Source organism: Muscardinus avellanarius, assembly GCF_963383645.1.
Source record: "Muscardinus avellanarius genome assembly, chromosome: 1".
NCBI lineage: Eukaryota > Metazoa > Chordata > Mammalia > Rodentia > Gliridae > Muscardinus > Muscardinus avellanarius.
The window spans coordinates 176211502-176233409 of NC_137786.1; the positions used below are offsets into that span (position 1 = coordinate 176211502).

The window sequence follows — 21908 nt, forward strand, 5'->3', positions numbered from 1 at the left end:
ACTATTACCTAAAGACTATCATAGTGTTGAGAGCATGGGTTTTGGGCACACGGGCTGGAAACATCTCCACCAATTACCACTGAGTCGGCCTGCAAGCGGCAGAGGATGGCTTTGAAGCTTCTCTGTGCAAGCCGCAGACGCGCCTGGCTGGCCCCTCACTTCCGTTTGCCCTTCTAGCTCCGCCCACCCCAGCGGTCTCCGGCCCCGCGAGTAGTTTGACCCCGGGCAGCCGCCGTAGCGCGTCTTCTCCGTTGCCGTGGAAACGACCCGCGACCTGGGAGGGAGTAAAGTCGTTTCCCGCCGGCGGGAGCTGCGGCTGTACCTTGGAGAAGGGCTCGGAGCGAGCTAGTCCACCGCGGCAGCACCATGGCGGACCAGCTTTACCTGGAAAATATAGACGAGTTTGTCACGGACCAGAACAAGATCGTGAGGAGCTGGAACTGGGGGGGGGGTGTGGGGGTCCGAGTGGGGTCCTGGGCCTGGCAGGGCGGCGGGGGCCTTGGCTCCGAGTGTGTTGGCCTCGGCGGGCCGGCGGAGGGGAGACGAGTCGCCACGCCCCATGCCCGGGGCTTGGGGCTCGGGTCCGGGGACCTGGGCGGGCGTGGCGGCGCCGAGGGCAGCGCGGAGGGAGGGGCTTGGGCTGAGAATATTTCTAAGCCCTCGTCTGTTTTATCGGGCGATTGGAGGTGACAGTTTCGAGTTTTCAGTTGAGGAAATAGTGTCTTAGATAGGTCCAGTGACAGGTTGTTTAATCTCCAACCAGTTTCCTCTTCCTGGAAATTTAAATGTTGTTGGAGGCTTGACCCGTCTCACCCGGTTGGTTCAAAGATCAAGTGAGACGATGGATGTGAACAAACTTTGCAGAAACGTGGTAATCGGCAGTGTGCTGTGAGCTAATGTGTCTCCACCGTGGATAAACATTTTGATTGCATTTAGATTTTTATACTGGCCGCCTCCAGGTGTGTGGTAGTCTCCCTATGGGAGGAAATTGAAGCGGGGGGGGCAAATAACTTGCTTATTTGCAATTAGTAAGGGATAGTTTTGCTCTGCTAATGCCTTTGTCCAACCTTCCAATGTCTTCCATAATCTCCCTCTGGGAAGTTCAGCATTTAGAATTGAGGACTCAGAGAACAGGTCTACAGGGTCAGGAAAGGTCCGTGAAGGCTTGATGCCGACAGTTCCCAATCTAACTCCTGATACACTTCACCCGTTTTATTCATTGATTTTATGACCCCTACACCACCTGTGCCCTTTAAAGTCTGTATGGCTGCAACTTAGAAGTCTGAGTGATACGCTTCAAAGTAATCTAGCTTACAAGTAAGTTTTAGAAGAGTTTTGGGTGGTCCACCCAAGACAGGGTTGAAGAAAGGGCATCATAATGTGAGGAAAATAAGAGCTTTAAAAATGTATGCTCAGCCGGTGGTCGTGGTGGTGCATGACTGGAATTCCAGCACTTGGGAGGCTGAAATAGGAGCATCACAGGTTCAGACCAGCCTCAGCAACGTGGTGAAATCCTTTTTCAAAATAAAAAAAATAGGCCAGGCATGGTAGTACATCCCTTTAATCCTAATATTTGGGAGGCTGAGACAGGAGGATCGCAGATTCAAAGCCAGCCTTGGCAATTTAGCAAGACCCTGTTTCCAAATAAAATAGTGCTGGGGGTATAGAATGCCCTAGTTCAATCTTCTGTATCCACCCTCCTTCCCCAGTGTATACTCAGCCTGCCTTTTAGATTCTTTTGCACTAATTAATCATTGAAACAAACTTCATAGTATTTGTAAGATAAATATTTTGGTCTTACCTGCCTATACAGATATCTCTTCTAAACTGCAGTGGCATCTATTGTAATTTACAAGGTATACTCATTCATCTAAAGTAGGAATTTTTAGTAGTGTTCTGCACTCTGGAGTCATCTAATAAAATTTTAAAATATTTGCTTCTTCTTGCAGGTGACATACAAATGGCTGAGCTATACGCTAGGGGTTCATGTTAACCAGGCCAAACAGTAAGTCCAATTTACTACCAATTTTAATGAACACTACATGTTAACTTGGACTCTAGGTTAGAATTTTTTTTCCTGGGTATATGGAAAAGAATACTATTTTTAGTACTTTTTACTACTATTTTCTTTTTTAGGAGATTAGTGGACTTGTGTACAAATGTGTGGTATAAATTTACTTGATTTATTTGAGTCTCTGGTTAACATCACTTTGTTATTTCAGATTTATTAAATGGGTTAGCCATTCTGTTTATAACTTAAGATTTGTATGTCTGTTGTCTTACATCTTCACATTTTCATGTGCACTTCTTAAGCCCATCTTTGGATGTTATTGAAATACAGGTGTTTGATACAAGCTGTATGACAGTGTAAGACGGGAGAGCTATTTCAGTGAAATAAAAAATGCAGTGTTTAGGATGCTGCACAGCATTTTCAATATGAATTTTGCTCTATTACATCCTGGCTGACACTTGTGGTTCAACTTGAGGCCAAAAGGGAAAAGCAGCCTTTGACTTAACTTCAGAATTTTTTGACTTGCAAAGATAAGAGATATTGGATTGGTAAACTAGCTGAGGACATGTATATTGGTATATTGGGTTAAATGCTCATTTAGTTTGTTTTATTCCTAAGAATGGTCTGATTTTTGTCTCTTCCTTGATTGGTAGGACTTGGAGTCATAAGAATTTTATCTTTTGTTGCTTGTGCTTTTCTTTTTTCTTTTTCTTTTTCTTTTTTGGTACTGGGAATTGATCCTGAGGGCATTCTACCTCTGAGCTACACCCATAGCCCTATTTTTTATTATTTATTTATTTATTTATTTATTTTTGTGGTACTTGGGGTGGAACCCAGAGGTTTTCTACCTCCGAGCTATACTCCCAGACCTATTTTATGTTTTATTTGGAAACAGGGTCTCACTAAATTGCTGAGAGCCTCACCAAGTAGCTGAGGCTGGCTTTTTTTTTTTTTTTTTTTTTTTTTTTGCGAGTCTGGAGATGGAACCCAGGGGCATTTGACCTCTGAGCTACACCTCCTGCCCTATTTTTTTATTCTTTATTTTGAAATCGGGTCTCACTGAGTAGCGAAGGGCCTCACTAAGTAGCTGAGGCTGTCCATAAATCGCGATCCTCTGGTCTCAGCCTCCCAAATGCTGGGATTATAAGTGTGCGCCACCACGCCCAGCTGAGGCTGGCTTTGAATTTGAGCGATCTTCCTGTCTCAGCCTCCCAAGTACTGGGATTACAAACCGGCACCACCACACCCAGCTTATTGCTTGTGCTATTGTTGTAATATCTTAAGAAAGCTTTGCCTAACTCAAAGTCATGAAGATTTACTCCTGTGCTTTTGTAGTTTCTGCTTTTACATTTAATTTTGTCATCCATTTGAAGTTTATCACTATATTTATGTTTTCTAAAGATCATGTGCTTATTAACCTAAAAGATGCTTCAGCTTTCACAATAAGACTAACACTAAAACTTTAAGAGTAGGTGTTTGTGCTGACTTTTAGATGAAGCCCAGTGGGAATGGCTTATGTCATGTCAGTTCTCTGATGTCTGGTGCCTGGGAAGTCTCAGTGGCTAGAGCCCAGTCATCTGTAGGCATCTTTATGCATATGTCTGGCAGTTGATGCTGGCCATCAGTTGAGACTGTAGCCCAGGCTTTTGTCCAGAGTACTTCATGTGGTCTGTCCATATAGCCTGGGCTTGCTTTACAGCATAGTATCTTCAGATAGTTAGATTTCATACACAGGATCTCAGGGCTCCAAAAGCACGTGTTCTCTCATATAGCAGCAGCTAATTTCTTTTTCTGTAGCCTCAGAGTCAAGCAGTGAAATCGCCAGCCCTCCCAGATTCAGAGGAGGTGATGGAGCCCTAGCTCTACTCCTCAGCGGAAAGATGCAGAACATCTGGCCTGGGAGGTGCTATCTCGACCATGTGTAGATCTAACCCAGGTTCTCATGTATGCTCGGCAAGTCCTCTGCCACTGTGCTGCACCCCCAGTCCTCCTGTGCCTTTTCTTCTTAGAGTGTGAGTAAGCATTCGTCATTCTTGGCAGTGAGAGCAGCAACAACATAGTAGTTACTGATCTGCTTGGATTGATTCAAGAAGTGCTTTTTCAGTTCTGACTATATTTTTAGCATTATTTATTTATTTATTTAATTTATTTTTTGTGGTACCGGGGCTGGAACAGAGGGGATTTTCTACCTCCAGGCTATACTCCCAGACCTATTTTATACATTATTTGGAAACAGGGTCTCGCTAACTTGCTGAGCCTCACCAAGTTGCTGAGAGCCTCACTAAGTAGCTGAGGCTGGCTTTAAACCTGTGCGATCCTCCTGCCTCAGCCTTCCAAGCGCTGGGATTACAAGCACATGCTACCACGCCCGGCCTTTTAGCATTATTTGAAACTATTTCTGACAGAGAAGGTCTTTCCCCTCATTATTTTATTTTATTTTATTTTGTGGCACAGGGAGTGGAACCTAGGGACATTCTACCTCCTGGCTACACCCCCAGCTCTATTTTATTTTATTTATTTTTTATTGTGAAATGGTCTCGCTAAGTTGATGAGAGCCTCACTAAGTTGCTGAGGTTGTCATCGAACCTATGATTCTCCTATCTTAGCCTCCTAATTACTGGGATTACAGGTATGTGCCACCACACCTGGCTCCCCTCATTGTTTTAAACAAGATGATTTCAGTTTGTGAAAATGTTATGGAGAAATAAAATTAGGTTCGGGAAGCAGAGTGGACTATACTGTACTCATGCTGGGGCAATTATGAGTGGAACTTACCAGGAGGGAAAATTAATGAACTAAAATGAGAAGCTATAAATAATGGTATGTGTAGGAAGTGTATCTTATAGGAAGTCATAGGTGTTATCATTTGTATTTAAGGATATTTCACGGATTATGCTGGTAAAAATATAATGTTTGACATAATAAATATGTTAGTCTCAAATTATTCAGAACTTCTTTTAAAAGAAAGTTTGTAGTCAGGTGTGGTGGGGCATGCCTGCAATCCCTGTACATGGGAGGCTTGAGACAGGAAGATCACAGGTTTAGGGACAGCTTCAGTAACGTAGTGAGACTCTGCTGCCTAGTGAGACCCTGTTTCCAAACAAAAACGAAAAAAGGGCTGGGGGCATAGATCAGAGGTAAAGTCCTCTTGAGTTCAATCCCTAGTATGACATACACACCACAACCCAAAAAACAAAAACACTTAAGTTTGCTTTGAACTTCTTACTAATAATATAAAAGAATAATACATCAGAAAGGTGGAAATACTTGCATGTGTGCACACACACAAAACAAAAAAGAATGTAAGAGACAAGACCTGGGGGTAATTTGGGATATGAGCACATAAAGGACAGTGCCCGTTTGTGACCGATGATAGAAACAAGATCCTGAGCTGGGGATAGAAGAGCACATGGCCAGCAAGCTTGAGAGCATCTTGAACATGGTCTCTGCCCAGCATGACTTCTAGCATGGCCCTGACTAGGATAGAGAAACTCAATGGTCATGAGTCTGTTTCCTTCTCTCTCTGTCTAGTTGCAGTAGAAGGAAAAACAAGAGATCGAGGTGGAGGAATCAGCAAAAATGTCTAGCAGAGCACATTTTTGTCTCCAGGGAGCTCTAGTGGATGGCAGATACGTAACTGAGTAGCTAAGGTACAGTGTAGAAGGTGCCATACAATAGATATGGGACAGCTCTGTTAGAGCCTAGAAGGCAGGGACACCCGCTGGCCTGGTGGTGGTGGGGAAGGCTGCACATATGAGGTGTACAGAGCTGCTGTCTTGGTGAGAAGTGAGGTGAATGAGGCCTGAGAAGAGAATTCCGGGCAGAAGGAAGGGCATATACCATGGAAGAAGGGGAACCACAGGATGTTTTGTAAGGCCAGAAATAGAGTAGGTTTGGAGGAATGGTGAAAGATACAGGGCCCAGGACAAGGTGGGTTTTATAGTCCTTAGGGAGTTAAAGTTGTTATTTAGGGGATGGAGAACTATGGAAAACTTTGGAACAGTGAAGAATACTCCAAGCAAGAAGTGCCAGCTACCTTTTCAGCATCAGTTGTGACTAGTAGGCATCGCAGATGTAACATCCTCTAAACCTAACTCCTGCCGGGCATGGTGGCGCACGCTTGTAATCCCCGTGCTTGGGAGGCGGAGACAGGAGGATCGAGCTGGCTTAAGAGACCCTCTTTCCAAATAAAAATATAAAAATAGGTCTGGGAGTGTAGCCCGGAGGTAGAAGGGCTTCCAGGAACCCCAGTACCACCAAAAATAAAAAAATAAAATAAAACCTAACTCCTGGTATGTCCCCCTCCCCACACACCTGCTTTTCTTGCTTTCTTCCATCTCAGTGAATGACAGCTTTATTCTCTGAGTTGCTTAGCCCAGTCATCCTTGATTATTCTTTCTCTAACAACCTATAGTCAGTCCATCAGCAAATCCTGTTTTTCTCTTTATAATATACCCAGAATCTATGTACCAGTTATTGCCTCCACTGTTACTGCCCTAGTCTGAGCCTGCATCCAGCCTGGATTAGTGCGGTAGCCTCCTCACTGGTCTCCTGCTCACTGCCTTGCTCCTCTGTACTGTCCTCCTGACCGCAGTCAGAGCCCGTGTAGAAGGTGACATCACATAGCTTCTGCTCCAGGCTTTGTAACAGCTTCCTTTCTTACAGTCTTTATGCCAGCACCTGCTCTCCTACTCCCTTACTTCTTTGCTCCAGCACCCTGGCCTCCTTTCTATTCCTTGGGTCTCGTTGACAGTCTTGCCTTTAGAACCTTTGTGTTTGCTGTTCTGTCGGCTTGGAGCACTCCCAAGATGTCCACGATGGTGGCTCCTCGCCTCCCTCAGTCTGCTCATGAGGCTTTAAGCACCCTATGCAGAGTTGCAAAACTTCTTAGGTACCTTCTCTCTCTTTCTCTCTCTCCCTCTCTCTTTGGTGGTACTGGGGTTCCTGGAAGCCCTTCTACCTCTGGGCTACACTCCCAGACCTATTTTTACATTTTTATTTGGAAACAGGGTCTCCTAAGCCAGTGCACACGGCTGGCTTCAAACCTTCGCCATCCTCCTGTCTCTGCCTCCCAAGCGCGGGGATTACAAGCGTGCGCCACCATGCCTGGCTCTCTCTCTCTTTCTGTCCTCTTTACCTCAGTTTTTTTTTCTACATAGACTTCTATCTGAAGTTAGATATTTGTTATTATTCCCTTGTCTTTCCTGGAATGTAAGCTCTAAGAGGATAGAAACTTTGCTTTGTTCACCACTCTGTTCATTATAACCACTCAGTAAAGCTTTTCCCCCATTTTTGCTGAATTACTTGATTTGCATCTTTATTTTTTATTTTATTTTTTATTTTTTTGCTGGTCTGGGGATTGAACCCAGGGGCATTCGACCTCCGAGCAATACCCCCTGCCCTATTTTTTATTCTTTATTTTGAAACCGGGTCTCACCGAGTTGCAGAGGGCGTAAGTAGTTGAGGCTGTCCACGAACTGCGATCCTCAGGTCTCAGCCTCCTGAATGCTGGGATTACAAGCGTGCACCACCACGCCCAGCTGATTTGCATCTTTAAACTTCTAGGCATCACTGTGACACAATATTATGTGACACAATATCATGAATAATAAGGTGTGGAGAGGAGGCAGTTGGCACTTGGAAGTGAAATAGTCCCGTCAAGGGTTTTGGAAGGCATGGACTGAGAATCACGTGGAGGGAGAGCTGATGCTACTGCAGTTCACTGGATGGGGAAGCAAAGCGTAACGAGTCCCAGATTTCTGGCTTGGGTGGCTTGAGTGAAGAATTATGTTGTCAGGGATAGATGAAGCCATAGGGATGAATAAAATAGACCAAGGAGAACGCATGGTAGGTGGCCACACCTGTTCAGGAAACCACTCGGACCAAGGCAAACCAAGATGGTTGGTCACTTTAACACACAGTGAGAAGATAGCTGAAGGTGACACTAGCACTTAAGGGAAGGAAGGAGGTGGAAAAGTCTACAGGAGACAGAACAGAAGCCGTTGGAGGAGTAGGAGACGCAGAGGAGCTTGATTTCATGGAAGCTAAGAGGGTGAAGAACAGTGACCAGCAGTGTATACATATACATGTTATAGAAGCTCAATGAATGTCTCTTGAAATTAAAAACAAATGCTATGTCTTATTTTTTTTGCTGTTACACTAAACTGTGGAGGGATGTTAACTTCTGACATCTGCTGGGTGATAGAGATTAGAAATTAAAGGATTTTACTAAACAGTATTTTTGCATTTAGTGTTTGACTATCTCAGGTTAATGAAAATTCTGGATATTAGGTGGTATATAAGTAAGCTGTTACATTCTGCATTTACTAAACAACATTGAATACAAGTACATGTAACATAGAATTTCAAAGCTGGATAATTGTGATTATGAATATAATAGTTCTTACGTTTTGGAGTAATGAACTCCTAGAATGTATTGAAAACCCTGAATTATCTCTACCGCAGAAAAGCGTCTGTGTGTATATTGCTGATACTTTGGTTGGTAGAGGGTTATAGATGGCCATGTGAATCCCATATTGAGAGATTCTCTATTTTAGTATAGCCCTCTTGTATTATGCCTAAGGATATTAAGAGGCCTAGATAAATTAACTTTCTCTGTGTCACATAGCTAGATAGATAAGTGACCAAGCTTACACTTGATTCATCATTGTTTACATTATATGTCACTGTTGCTATTTTAATGTACATTCTGTTCTTGGCTTCTTATTTTCTTATTAGATTTTTCTTTTTTTTTTTTTTACATTGCCGGGGATCAAATTCAGGGCTTTGTACTCACTAGGCAAGTGGTCCTCTACAGAAAATTGACTCTTAATTTCTATCTCACATTTATTGTTCATTCTTTTAAAAATAAATCTGCCCATAGACTTGAGCAAACTCCTGCTTTTAGAAAGGACAATCAGATTGCATGTATCTATTATTTAAGTCATAAATTAAGAGGTGAGCCGGGCACAGTGGTGTATGCCTGTGATTCAGTACTTACGAGGCTAAGATAGGAAGATCCCAGGTTCAAGGTCAACCCCAACAATTTAGTGAGACTGTTTCAAAATAAAAAATAAAAAGAACTGGGGGTATAGCTTGGAAGTAGGATGTCCCTGGTGAGTTCAATCCCCAGTACCCCCAACATAAATAAAGAGATGATGAGGTAAAAACTGTTACTAACTCATTGCTTTTATCTTTGGAACAGGATGCTGTACGATTATGTCGAAAGGAAGCGGAAGGAAAATTCAGGAGCCCAACTGCATGTCACCTATCTGGTGTCTGGCAGTCTTATTCAGAATGGACATTCTGTGAGTTCTCAGGATCTTATAATGAGCTTACTGTGTTGGAGCCATAAAAAGTGTTATTATAACCTAGTGCAGGGCAAAGGAGAAAGCAAGATTTGGTATTATGGAACTGTTTTTTTTGTTGTTGTTTTTATTTTATTTTTTTTGGTGGTACTAGGGTTCCTGGAAGCCCTTCTACCTCCGGGTTACACTCCCAGACCTATTTATATATTTTTTTATTTGAAAACAAGGTCTCTTTAAGCCAGCACGGCTGGCTTCGAACCAGCGCCATCCTCCTGTCTCCGCCTCCCAAACGCAGGGATTACAAGCGTGCGCCACCACGCCCAGCGGGACTTTTTTTTGTGTGTTTGTGTGTGTGCTATTGGGGATGGGACCCAGGGGCATTCTACCTTTGAGCTACACCCCCAGCCCTATATTTTATTCTTTATTTTGAAACAGGGTCTCACTGAGTTGCAAAGGGCCTCACTAAATAGCTGGGGCTGGCCTCAAACTGCGATCCTCCTGTCTCAGACTCCCAAATGCTGGGATTACAAGGGTGTGCCACCGTGCCTGACTCTGGAAGTTTTAAAATGCTACTTGAACCTGGGTTTGATGGCCTATGCTTGTAATTCCCAGTCTTGGGAGGCTGAGACAAGAGAATTGTAGGTTCGCAGCCAGCCTCAGCTACTTAGTGAGGCCCTCCGCAACTTAGTGAGATCCTGTTTCAAAAATAAAAAATAGGGCTGGAGTTGTATCTTGGAGGTAAAATGCCCCTGGGTTCAATCTCCAGTACTGCAAAAATAATTTTTTTCCCCTTTGGTAGTAGGAATTAAACCCAGGGGCATTCTATTTCTAAGCTATACACTCACCCCTTTTTATTTTTTATTTTGAAACAAGGTCTTGATAAATTGCTGGAGGACTCGCTAAGTTGCCTAGGCTGGCTTCAAGCCTGCAGTTCTCTGTCTTAGCCTCCCAAGTACTAGAATTATAGGCATGTGTCACCATGCCTGCTAAGAAAAAAAATTTTTTAACAGAATTTTAATTTTGAACATTCATTTTGGTAGTCTTATGGCTGTGGCTCATGGGAAAGGGATATGGGTTGGGGCTGACCTAAGCAGTGTAGAAGCATAGGCTGGGAACATCTTTATTTTCCTGCATCTTTATATTACAGTTCAGATGGTATTTGGTCATCCATCAACAAAGGTCACAACAGTGTTTTCTTCTTTTTTTTTTTTTTTTTTTTTTTGGTGGTACTGGGGGTGGAACCCAGAGGCTTTCTACCTCCGGGCTATACTCCCAGACCTATTTTATATTTTATTTGGAAACGGTCTCGCTAAATTGCTGAGAGCCTCACTAAGTAGCTGAGGCTGGCTTCGAACCTGTGTGATCCTCCTGTCTCAGCCTCCCAAGTGTGGGGATTACAAGCGTGCACCACCACGCCCGGCACCACAGTGTTTTCATCACTCAACAACACAGCTTCCTCAGGCATACTAACTTTCTCTTATCTACTTCCACATCCTTCTCAGGGCACAGGATTCTTTTTTTTTTTTTTTTTCTTTTTTCTTTTGGTGGTACTGGGGTTCCTGGAAACCCTTCTACCTCTGGGCTACACTCCCAGACCTATTTTTTTTTTTTTTTTAATTTGGAAGCAGGGTTTCCTAAGCCAGCGCGCGCGGCTGGCTTCGAACCTGCATGATCCTCCTGTCTCCGCCTCCCAAGTGCGGGGATTACAAGCGTGCGCCACCACGCCCGGCTCAGGGCACAGGATTCTACTGCTGTGCCTTTGTGAGCACTGAAAGCTCTGCTGAGATAATCTTGTTCCATCTTCTGCACAGACTGAGCACTAGGAGCTTGAAAAATTTCTCCTCTCTGGCTCCCTTCTAAAAGTAAAACATACCTTCTCTGTTTTCAGTTTCCTCACACAATGTGAAGATTTTTTTTCACTACCAGCCCCATGGGCTTTAGCCTAAGAGTCAGGGCTTCTTCACAGAAATCTGCTAAGACATGTTTTCCTCTTCCTGTTTGATTTTTCTCTTGGAATTATAGGTTTAGAACCTTGATTTGGCTTGGCGTGGTGGCATACACTAGTAATCCCAGTACCTGGGAGGCTGAGACAGGAGGATTGTAGGTTCACAGTCAGCCTAAGCCACTTAGGCCCTCCGCAACTTAGTGAGACCTGTTTTGAAATAAAAAACAACAATAATAAATAGGGCCGGGCGTGGTGGCGTACACCTGTAATCCCTGCGCTTGGGAGGCAGAGACAGGAGGATCGCACAGGTTCGAAGCCAGCCGTGCTGGCTTAAGAGACCCTGTTTGCAAATAAAATATAAAATAGGTCTGGGAGTGTAGCTGGGAAGTAGAAGGGCTTCATCCCCAGTACCACCAAATAATAATAATAGGGCTGGGAGTGTAGCTCAGAGGTAGAATGCCCCTAAGTTCAATCTCCAGTACTAAATAAATAAATGAACCCTGATTGGTCAAAATACCCCCTGGATTAGTTTTTGTTTTATGTATTTATTTGGTGCATTATAGCTTCACATCCTAATATAGGTTCTAATGATAGTGCTGTAGTGCACAGGGCACTGGTGAGCTCCCCAGCTCCATTACCACTCACTCCCAGATTCTTTTTAAGCAGTAGAATCCCAAGCGTGATGCTTAGAGTTAGAATATTAATTTAGTAACTTATAAGGAAAATAAAACTGTTGGAGTGATCAGATCCCCATATTCTCTAGCCAGTATTTTCTTGTTGACAAGGTATTAGGCAAGCCAAAAGATAATCAGGATATTTACAAGAATAGTATCAGAAGTCATTATATAGCTGAAATGGGAAATTAAGCAGACTTGATTCATTCACTCAGAGACAAACCTGCTGTCAGAATTATCTCTGGTTCTGTGTGTGATACATCCAGGAGTGTTCTACCTCTGAGCCAACCCCCTGCCCCAAGCCCTATTTTATTTCTTGTTTTGAAATAGGGTTTCACTAACTTGCTAAGGCCCCAAACCTGCAATTCTCCTGCCTCAGCCTCCCAACTGCTGAGGTTACAGGTGTCCACCACCATGCCCAGCTCCTCTATGGTTCTTGACTGGATGCTGTTGAAATTTGTAGCTTTTCCCTGCGCTTGGGAGGCTGAGACAGGAGGATCGCGCAGGTTCGAAGCCAGCCGCGCACGCTGGCTTAGGAGACCCTGTTTCCAAATAAAAAAATGTAAAAATAGGTCTGGGAGTGTAGCCCAGAAGTAGAAGGGCTTCCAGGAACCCCAGTACCACCAAAAAAAAAAAAAAAAAGAAAGAAATTTGTAGCTTTGTCATCTTTTCTGTTTCTAGGTTTAACTAATGTGTCTCTTTAGTTATGTCAGTACCTTCTGTTTAAAATCAAGTCTGTACCTGGGAATCATTGTGTTCCTTTGAAGTACAGGTTGAATATCCCTTATCTGAAATACTTGGTACCAGAAGTGTTTCAGATTGTGGATTTTGGAATATTTGCATATATATGATAAGCTATATTGGGAATGGGACCCAAGTCAGAACATAAAATTTATTTAAGTTCCACATGTGCCTCATACATAGCCTGACGATAATCTTTTACAGTATTTTACATACTCTTTTTGCAAGAAGCAAAGTTTCATGGTATAGAATTTTTTACTTTTGGTGCCAGTATGTTTCAGAGTTCAAACATTTTGTATTTTTGGATTAAGAATGCTCAACCTGCAGTGGTTTTTATATTTTGGGTCACTGATCCCTTTGAGAATCTAGAAGAAAGATAACACATGTTAATATTCATAAAATTTTGAGAGTTCACGGATCTTCTGGTTTAGGATTCAAAGTTAAAAGTATATTTTAAGATAATGTAGGTTTTTAAGATAATATAGATTTTTAAATAGATTATGACATGGGTTCCTAATTTGGGATCCATAGATGATCTACATGGTTGATCTTAAGGGTTCAGGGGATTCTTGAATAAAATCCTGAAAGTGCATTAAAGTTGTGTTCTTCCATGCATTTTTCTGAGAAAAAAATTCTAATTGGCCTGCAACCTATGCTTCGTTAAAAACTTAAAGAAGCCGGGTGTGGTGGCACATGCTTAGGAACGTGCAGGTTCAAAGCCAGCCTGACACTTGGGCTCTCAGCGACCTAGTGAGACCCTATTTCCAAATAAAATATAAAATAGATATGAGAGTGTAATTCAGAGGTAGAAGGCCTCTGGGTTCCATCCCCAGTACCACCAAAAAAAAAAAAAAAGAATAAGAAAGAAAGAAAGAAAATTAATTTAGCCGGGCGTGGCGGCACACACTTGTAATCCCAGCATTTGGGAGGCTGAGACCGGAGGATCGCGGTTCGTGGACAGCCTCAGCTACTTAGGCCCTTCGCAACTCAGTGAGACCTGGTTTCAAAATAAAGAATAAAAAATTGGGCAGGGGTTGTAGCTCGGAGGTCAAATGACTCTGGGTTTCATCCCAGACCCGCAAAAAAAAAAAAAAGTAAAGAAGTTGTATTAGTCAGCTTTCCATTACTATTACAAAACACCAGAGGTAATCCATGTAAAAAAGGAAAGACATATTTTGGCTCATGGTTCCAGTCTATGGTTGGTTGGGCCTGCGGTGAGGCAGAACCTCATGCTGAGAGTGTGTGGCAGAAAAAGCTCAATATCATGGCTGGAAGCAAAAGAGAAGAGGAAGAGACTAACTTGTCAGTCTCCTTCAAGGAGGAGACTTTCTGTCATTTACCCCAGTGATCTAAAACTTCCTTGTTGATTGACTCTTTTGGAATGTCTGTTTTGTTCTTTGTAAGAGAAAACAATGTATGAAAACAACATTTTTAGTTCAAGTTTATGATTAAATTATTTCTTTAAAACGTTGGGACTGGGGATGTAGCCCAGTGGTAAAGTGCTTGCCTAGCATATGTGAGGCCCTGGATTCAATCTCCAGCATTGCAAAAAACAAAACAAGAAAACCTTATTTTTGATTCATATATTGATCTTTCATGTTACAAGTTTTGGTGATTCTTAACATTAACATATGAAGTTCAGAAAAGCAAAATGAATATTATCACCAACAGTATGATCACTGAAAAAGTTTTAAAATTTCTTTACAGTTTTATCTGTAGCTATTGATATGTCCTGCAGTGTTTTAGTAGCACTCAGAATAATTCCTCATTGTGGTTAATCCACCAGTTCCAAATCTAATTAAATTCAGGTGTTTTTTTATTTTCTCTAATTTGCTTTCAATATATAGGGTCCCTCCTTTACCTTGTAGGTAACCATTTTATTGGCTTTGCCTTCCCCTTCCATTGTTTTTGTGTTGTATGGTTTTTTAATACAAGCAAATATATATTTATATTACCCTGTTTTTAGATAAAAGTTTTCTTATTGTACAACCTATTTTATACTCTGCTTTTTTATTTTTATTTTTTATTTTTTTTTTTGCGGGTCTGGGGCTGTAACCCAGAGGCACTTGACCTCCGAGCTACACCCCCTGCTCAATTTTTTATTCTTTATTTTGAAACAGGGTCTCACTAAATTGCAGAGGGCCTCCCTATGTAGCTGAGGCTGTCCGTGAACTGTGATCCTCCGGTCTCAGCCTCCCGAATGCTGGAATTACAAGCGTGCGCCACCACGCCCGGCTTATACTCTGCTTTTTTCACGTTAACTGTAGACCCTGAGCATTACATAGCAGTTATTACTTGTTTTATTATCATCATCATCATCATCACCAACACCACATCAGGCTTCTGTTGATTCAGAGTCCCTTATTGAATTATTCTCAATCTTTGGCTATTACAAATAGTGCTGCAGTGAACAGCTCGGTATATATGGGGTTTTAAATATTTCTGGTATGTTTTAGGGCTATATTCCCAGAGGTAGGATTGCTAAGCCACAGGATAAAAGTACGTGTACTTTGTTGGTTTTGCCAAGTACTCTGTTTCTCATTCTCACTGACAGTGTATGAGAATACCTGTTTTTACACAGACTGCGCTTTCATATGCTTTGGGGCTGTTTGCATTTCTTTTGCTGTAAATTGCCTATTTATGCCTCTTGCCATTTTTCCTCAGGGTCATTAATTTTTGTTAAGTTTTATTTTTAGAAGCAATATTAAACCTTCTGTGTTATTTGTGGGGTTTTTTTTTTTAGGCAGTACTAGAAATTGAACCCAGGGCATTCTACACCCCCAGCCCTATTTTGTATGTTATTATTTTGAAACAGGGTCTCACTGAGTTGCAGAGGGCCTCACTACTTAGCTGAGGCTGGCCTCAAACCTGTGATCCTCCTGTCTCGGCCTCCTAAGTACTGGGATTACAAGCGTGCACCACCACGCCCAGTTCTGTAACATATATTCTAAGAGTACTTAGTGTTTTTCTAATTTCATGTCCAAGCACAAATGAATTATTGGCAAGGGAACTTTAAAATTACAAGTTCTACTATTTTATACATTAATGAAGTGTTATTTCCTTACAGTGCCACAAGGTTGCAGTAGTGAGAGAAGATAAATTAGAAGGTAAGTATCTTAGTGGTTTAGCAAGTTTTTCCTCTTTCTTTTTATGGCATCAATACAGGTATAATTAAAAAAAAATATGCCCCTAACATCTGCATATATTTAGCTATTTAACTGAAAAGCACTCTATTCCTTTTATTAGTAGTTTCTGAAACATGTTAAAATATGATACTACATCTGCCTAATTTCCCATTTTTAAGGCCAGTAGCTGCTGACATTTAGAAAGCACTTTTATCACAGGATTTCAGAACTCGTGACAGACTGCAAAACTGTCATGAGTCATGGGACATCTCATCAACTGTAAAAAGATAGTAGTCTCTAAATAATTTGCTGTTTTATAACACTTTAGTTTTTAAAGAATGTTTTTCGAAAAGTCAGAAAGCTGTCCAACGGTAGGTTATAGCTTAGTGGTAGAGCACTTGCCTAGCATGCACAAGACTGGCACTGCCCTCCCCAAAGTGCAACTATTCCTTTGTGTGTGTGTGGGGGGGTGCCACTGGGCATTGACTCTGGAGACACTCTACCTCTGAGCTATACTTTAGGCCCAATTATTGAATTTCTAAAAATTTTTGAAATGGTCTTCACTAGGTTTCTGATAGTCTCGCTGAGTTGCTGAGACTGGTTTTAACCATGTGATCCTCCTGTCGTGGCCTCCCAAGTACTGTGATTACAGGTGTGTGCCACCATGCCTGGCTCAACTCTTTCAATACTCTTAAATGCTACTATTCTAATGTTTTAAAACCCATTTCAAAACAAGTATAATATGGTCCTTATGATCTTGGATCTATGTCTCAAGAAGAAACAACTATTACAGTTTGTATATAAAGGCTCCTGTCAGAGGAACTGGGGATGAAAGGGGTGGAGGGAGGTTGCCAAATTAATTTTGAAATATTCAAGGTGGTAGGGATGTCAACTGTTTTCTTTCTAAATTTCCACAGTGGTAGGCAAAGCAAGAATTCTTCGTTCTGAAGGTATATATTGGTTTTCTACTGTATGCCATACTCTGTGCTAGGCACTGGGGACACAGAACAAGTTAGGTACAGTCCTTCTCTTGTAGGACCTCAGATTCGTTCTTGTAGTATTCCTTTTCTTCTTGCAGACTTATCTAGTTAGTAATTCTTTTGTATAGTTGCTTTCTCTAAAATTGAAATACATCAATGACTCTTCTCGGGAAGAGATCATTTAGTTTTCTTTAACTATATGCTAGTATAAGGTTCTTCTCTGACTGGGAAAAAAAGAGAGGGAGAGAGAGCATCATGGTCACCATCAGTCATTAATTAATATTTGCAGAGCGTTCGCTGGATGAGTGGTACCCCACAGGCGCTATACTTAGAAATGACTCACCGCCACCTACCTCGTCGTAACGTCCCCATTGCAGACAGAGGTTGATGTTGTACCGTATATGTGGCTATTTGGCCTTTTAGAGTCTGTTGGACCACCAGACATTGCAAATGATTTTAATGCAGAAGGGTTTTTTGTTGAAGTCCCCACATGCCATGAAGTTTGTGTATTAACAGACTGCTTTTCCTGTTGACTTGTAGCAGTGAAGTCCAAGCTTGCCGTGACTGCCAGCATCCATGTGTACAGCATCCAGAAAGCTATGCTAAAGGACAGTGGGCCTCTGTTCAATACCGACTATGACATCCTTAAAAGCAACTTGCAGAACTGCAGCAAGTAAGCTCCTGAATGTTCCTTGTGGGCTTCTTTACGAATTGATTTTGTAAGATGTTTACACAGTGGCTGCCTCTTAACAGTGAATGCCAAGTCTAGTAAAACCCCATTTATCTTGCAGTAAGACACATGCCTGGTTTTATTAGTACATCATAAGGTGAAAAATAGCAGCCACAACTCATATTGAAAACCCCATTGGACTCCCCATAAATCTATTTCTCATATATTTATCCTGTCACCACCACCAGAAATGTTTGTTGTGCCCCCTACTTACTCCTTTACCCCAGTCTGCTTGTCTAAACCCTACCCATCCCTCAAGAGCAAGTTCAAATTTTGTCCTTCAGAGTACAATTCCTACTTTGCTATCTTTCTGCTTCCATCCCAAAGCAGCTTTTTCTTGAGGTTCTGTGCTTGGGTCGGGTCCCATCTTTTATTTCCTTTGTGGTATAGGGAGGTGATGTACTACACATCACACATACATTTTGAAAATTGATGATCATAGTTTTGAGTTGTGCTTTGCTACTTGTTAGATTAGTGGCTTTGGACCAGTAAACCAAACTCTGAGCTTTGGTTTCTTCATTCTTAAATTTGATATGATATAATGCCTACTTGTGGGATTATACAAAAACTTGAGTCAGTTTGTCAAAAATATATTGTGAGGACCAACTACTTTGACACGTACTTAACAAGATAATTTGAGTTTGTTCAGCAAATATCTGATGAATAGCTATGACACGCCACACACTGTAGCATGAATAAGGGCGAGTATCTGCTCCTGGGACTAGTGGTCTGATGGGAGACAAGCAGTTACGGTACAGCGTGGCAGTGCTGTCATAGGAGGAAGCAGTTATGGTACAGCGTGGCAGTGCTGTCATAGGAGGAAGATGTAGGGGCAGGCTCTTATCCTCCACATCTGTGTAGGTGAAGAGAGGGCTTCCTAAAGGTTAAGACAGCTAAGTAAGTCCAGTAGAAACAGGCAGGTACAGAAGTGGAAGAGTAAAGGCAGCGCTAATGAAAACAGGATGCTTGTGTGTAACCCGGAGAACTGTCTACAGCTGGAACATAGAATGAGAAGTACAAGATAATCAGAAGACTGAGGAGGCCAAGTAGGAGTCAGATTATGCTTTGACTACTAGGATAAGGAGTTTAGCCTTTATTCTAAGAGCACTTGGGAGCCACTGGAAATTTTTGAATTGACAGAGTGAAATGATCCCAACTGTACTTTGGAAAGATGATTCTGGCTTGATGTAAAGGCTAGATCAGAAAAGAGTGACCCGAAGGCAAGGACCTGAAGTGGGGAGAAACATAGTGACCCCGGGTGCGATGCCACTGTCTAGGTGATTTAACAGTGCCAGATGGAGGGGCATGGAAGGCAGAGTCGTGATCATCAACCTTGGTGTGTGGCCGTGGTTGGAGGCGGTAGCTGCTGTTTATAGGGTTCAGGACGGCCTCATGTTTCTGGCTTGTGCAGCTGAACACAGAGGGGAAAGTGATGGTGTGGTAGACAGGTTGAATTTTGGAAGTCTCAGAAATTCCCATTGAGAATGTACATTACAATACATAGGTAAGTCAAGAGCTAAGGAGAGAAATCGGAGTAAAGAAAAAGATATTAGAATCCGAGAAGATAAGTAAGCAGCTAGACCATAGCAGCAGATGAAGATGCAGAGAAAATGTAGAGAACAAAAGAAGGGCAGGAAGCAAAACCCTAGGCCACAGTACTAGCTGTATGACCTTGGGCAGATTATTCAACCTCTGTGATTCACCTTCCTTACCAGTAAAATGGAGTTAATAATAGTACCTCCCTCACAGGGTTGTAGGAATTATGAAAATAAACATATAAAATATGTAAAGCTCTTACAACAGTGTCTGGCTTGTAGTAGCACTATTTAACTATTTATTGATAACTTTTTTGCTTTGGTGCACAGAATTGAACCCAGGGATGTTCTATCTCCTAGATTCAGCCCTAGCCCTTTTTTGTTTTTTGTTTTGAAACAGGGTCTCACTAGGTTGTTTGGAGTCTTGCAAAGTTGCTGAGGCTGGTCTTGAACCTGCAATCCTCCTGTCCCAACCTCCTAAGCACTGGAATTATAAGCATGTGCCATTACGTCCAGCTACAATAGCTATTTTTTAAAGGATGGGAGGGGGGAGAGAGAGAGAACGAGAACGAACAAGAGAATGAAAGAGGCAGGTCCCAGAGGGTACTGCTAGAGATAAAAGGAAAATCATGAGAGTTTATGGGATTCCAGAAGCTAATGGAAGAGTTCCAACAAGGATGAACCAGTGGACAGTCATAATTGTTGATGAGAAGCCAAGTAAAATAGGAACTGTAGAATCTGTTGGATTTAGACATGGTCTCAGTAAGAGCTTTTCAGTGCAGGGACCAGACTCTGGTCAGCTAAGTAAAGGAGACATGAAGTGTGACAGCTAATATGAACAATTCTGAAGAAAATTTGATTGAGAAATGGAGGGGAAAGAACAGTAGCTAAAGAGAAGCGGAGATTAAGGAAGGATATAATTTTAGAGTTGAGGAATGAGTTGAAGTTGTGTTAGGAGTCATAGAGGGGGAAAGGCTGAAGGTACTGGGGAAGATGGGATAACTGATAGAAGCAGGTCCTTAAAGGAAAATATATAGACCGGCTAAGCAGTTTACATTCCATGAGAATAGGGACCATGTCTATTCTGTTAACAGTATGCCCCAAACAGTGCCTGGCGCATAGTAAACACTCAGTAAACAAATGTAGAGTGAATTAATGATGGGCGTTCATTCGTTTTTTTCCCTTTAACTCAAATCTCTGAGTATAATAGGCATTAAAATATTTATTAAATAAGCAAATAGGCCAGGCATGGTGGTGAACACCTATTATCTGATTACTTGGGAGGGGCAGATAGGAGGACCACAGGTTTGAAGTCAGCCTCTGCAATTTAGCAAGACTCAGCAACTTAAGGAGACCCTGTTTCAAAAAAGAAAAAAGAAAAAAATAGTACTGAGGAATGTGTCTTGGAGGTTGAATGCCCTAGGTTCAATACCCAGCACACAAAAGTAAGTAAATAAGCAGACAGAATTATATAGACAGCATAGACAATAGTTTATACATCTGGTGTCTTTTAGGGAGGGATTTTATGAAGGTATTAGCGCCCTGCTAAGTTTATGTAAAATACATTATTGGATTTCAAAGATGGCCTGCATTAAAATCTTGTCATGGCATGTAAAGCACTTAAAACCAGTTCTCTCATATCTAGCAAGTAAGCACTCAAGAATAAAAGTGACTCAAAAGTTTAAAATGAAGTTTGCCTGGGCCCACTAATAGACAGACGGGGCAGGTAGGAGCGAGGCAGTGGAACGCCGCAGTGAGGCTTGCTGAATGCTCCAAGTGCCCTTGGTGGGAACACGAAGAATTAATTTATCTCCAAGAAAGAAGTTTGGGTTTGGTCCTGAGAATTATAGTCCAACTGAGATCTGACTCATGATTTTGTCTGTTTTAAGAAGTGCTGTGACAGGAAGAAAGTGGAAATTTTAGAATGGAGCAGAGGTTCTTCTCTCTGCGGACATGTTCCCAGCTGAACCTGGTCTCTTCCTCATTGCCAATTCCTGGTTTTGAGCCTAAGGTGTGGAATGCAGAGCAAACAGAAAGAGTGGGCTCAGGGCCAACTTTAGATGTTGACAGTGAAATAAAGCATTGCCCTTTTCCATGTACATGGAAGCACGGCAGGCCAGAGAGGAAGAACAGTGGGTGAAAGTAAATGGTTTCCGTCTGTTCTTAGCTCTGATGCACCAAAGAAGTGTTTTAATGTAGAGTTTTCTGCTATGGGACAAAGTGAATCAGTGCAAGATTTTTGGAACTGAAGATTCAAACTTTGGGGCTGTTCAGTCTAAAGTTATTTCTGAAATGATATGTCAGGATTTTTTTTCTTCGGCCAAGTTATTCTATGAGTTAAAGTTGTGTCTGTTTTTTTTCTTTTTTCTGATGATTACTATCCCCACACAGTTTCTAAGTCCGCCTCATCTTCCGCCCCAAGTCGAGGTGATACACTAAAGGGAGAGAAGCCAGAACCCTCACTTTCAGTCTCTCATTTAGCATGTCTTCTGAGACTTGCTATGTGCCAGGTCTTGTGTTGAGTGCCTGAAAGAAAAAGATGAGTAAGGCCTTCAAGGCGCTCTCACCTACCTGCAGTAAGCAGCAGACTGAGGAAGGCAAAATGTTTTTCTTTGATAGGAGAGTTGAGGAACTTTGCTTGACATATAGCTTTTTGAGAAGGCTGCCCATTCACAATGTGGAACATTACTTCACAGATTTGTGTCAAAACAGGCATGTCTACAGGGAGAATAAACGACACGTTCCCTTTACATTTCTTCACCTCGAGCTGGGCCTGGTGGCCCACGCTGGTGATCCCAGCATTAGTGAGGCTGGGACAGGAGGATGACAGCCTCAGCTACTTAGTGAGGCCCTTGGCAAC

General features: G+C 42.2%; 1 protein-coding gene across 1 annotated transcript in view; it reads left to right on the top strand.

Moving 5' to 3' along the window:
* Nucleotides 1-366: 366 nt before the first annotated feature.
* POLD3 (DNA polymerase delta 3, accessory subunit) overlaps nt 367-21908 on the top strand; it is a gene marked incomplete at both ends in the record, with an annotated part of 47545 nt that continues 26003 nt past the window's right edge. Inside the window, 5 exons of the mRNA XM_080698359.1 lie at nt 367-426; nt 1950-2005; nt 9216-9318; nt 15746-15785; nt 17324-17456. Coding sequence (XP_080554485.1) covers nt 367-426; nt 1950-2005; nt 9216-9318; nt 15746-15785; nt 17324-17456 — 392 coding nt within the window. The remainder of the gene's footprint in view (nt 427-1949; nt 2006-9215; nt 9319-15745; nt 15786-17323; nt 17457-21908) is intronic.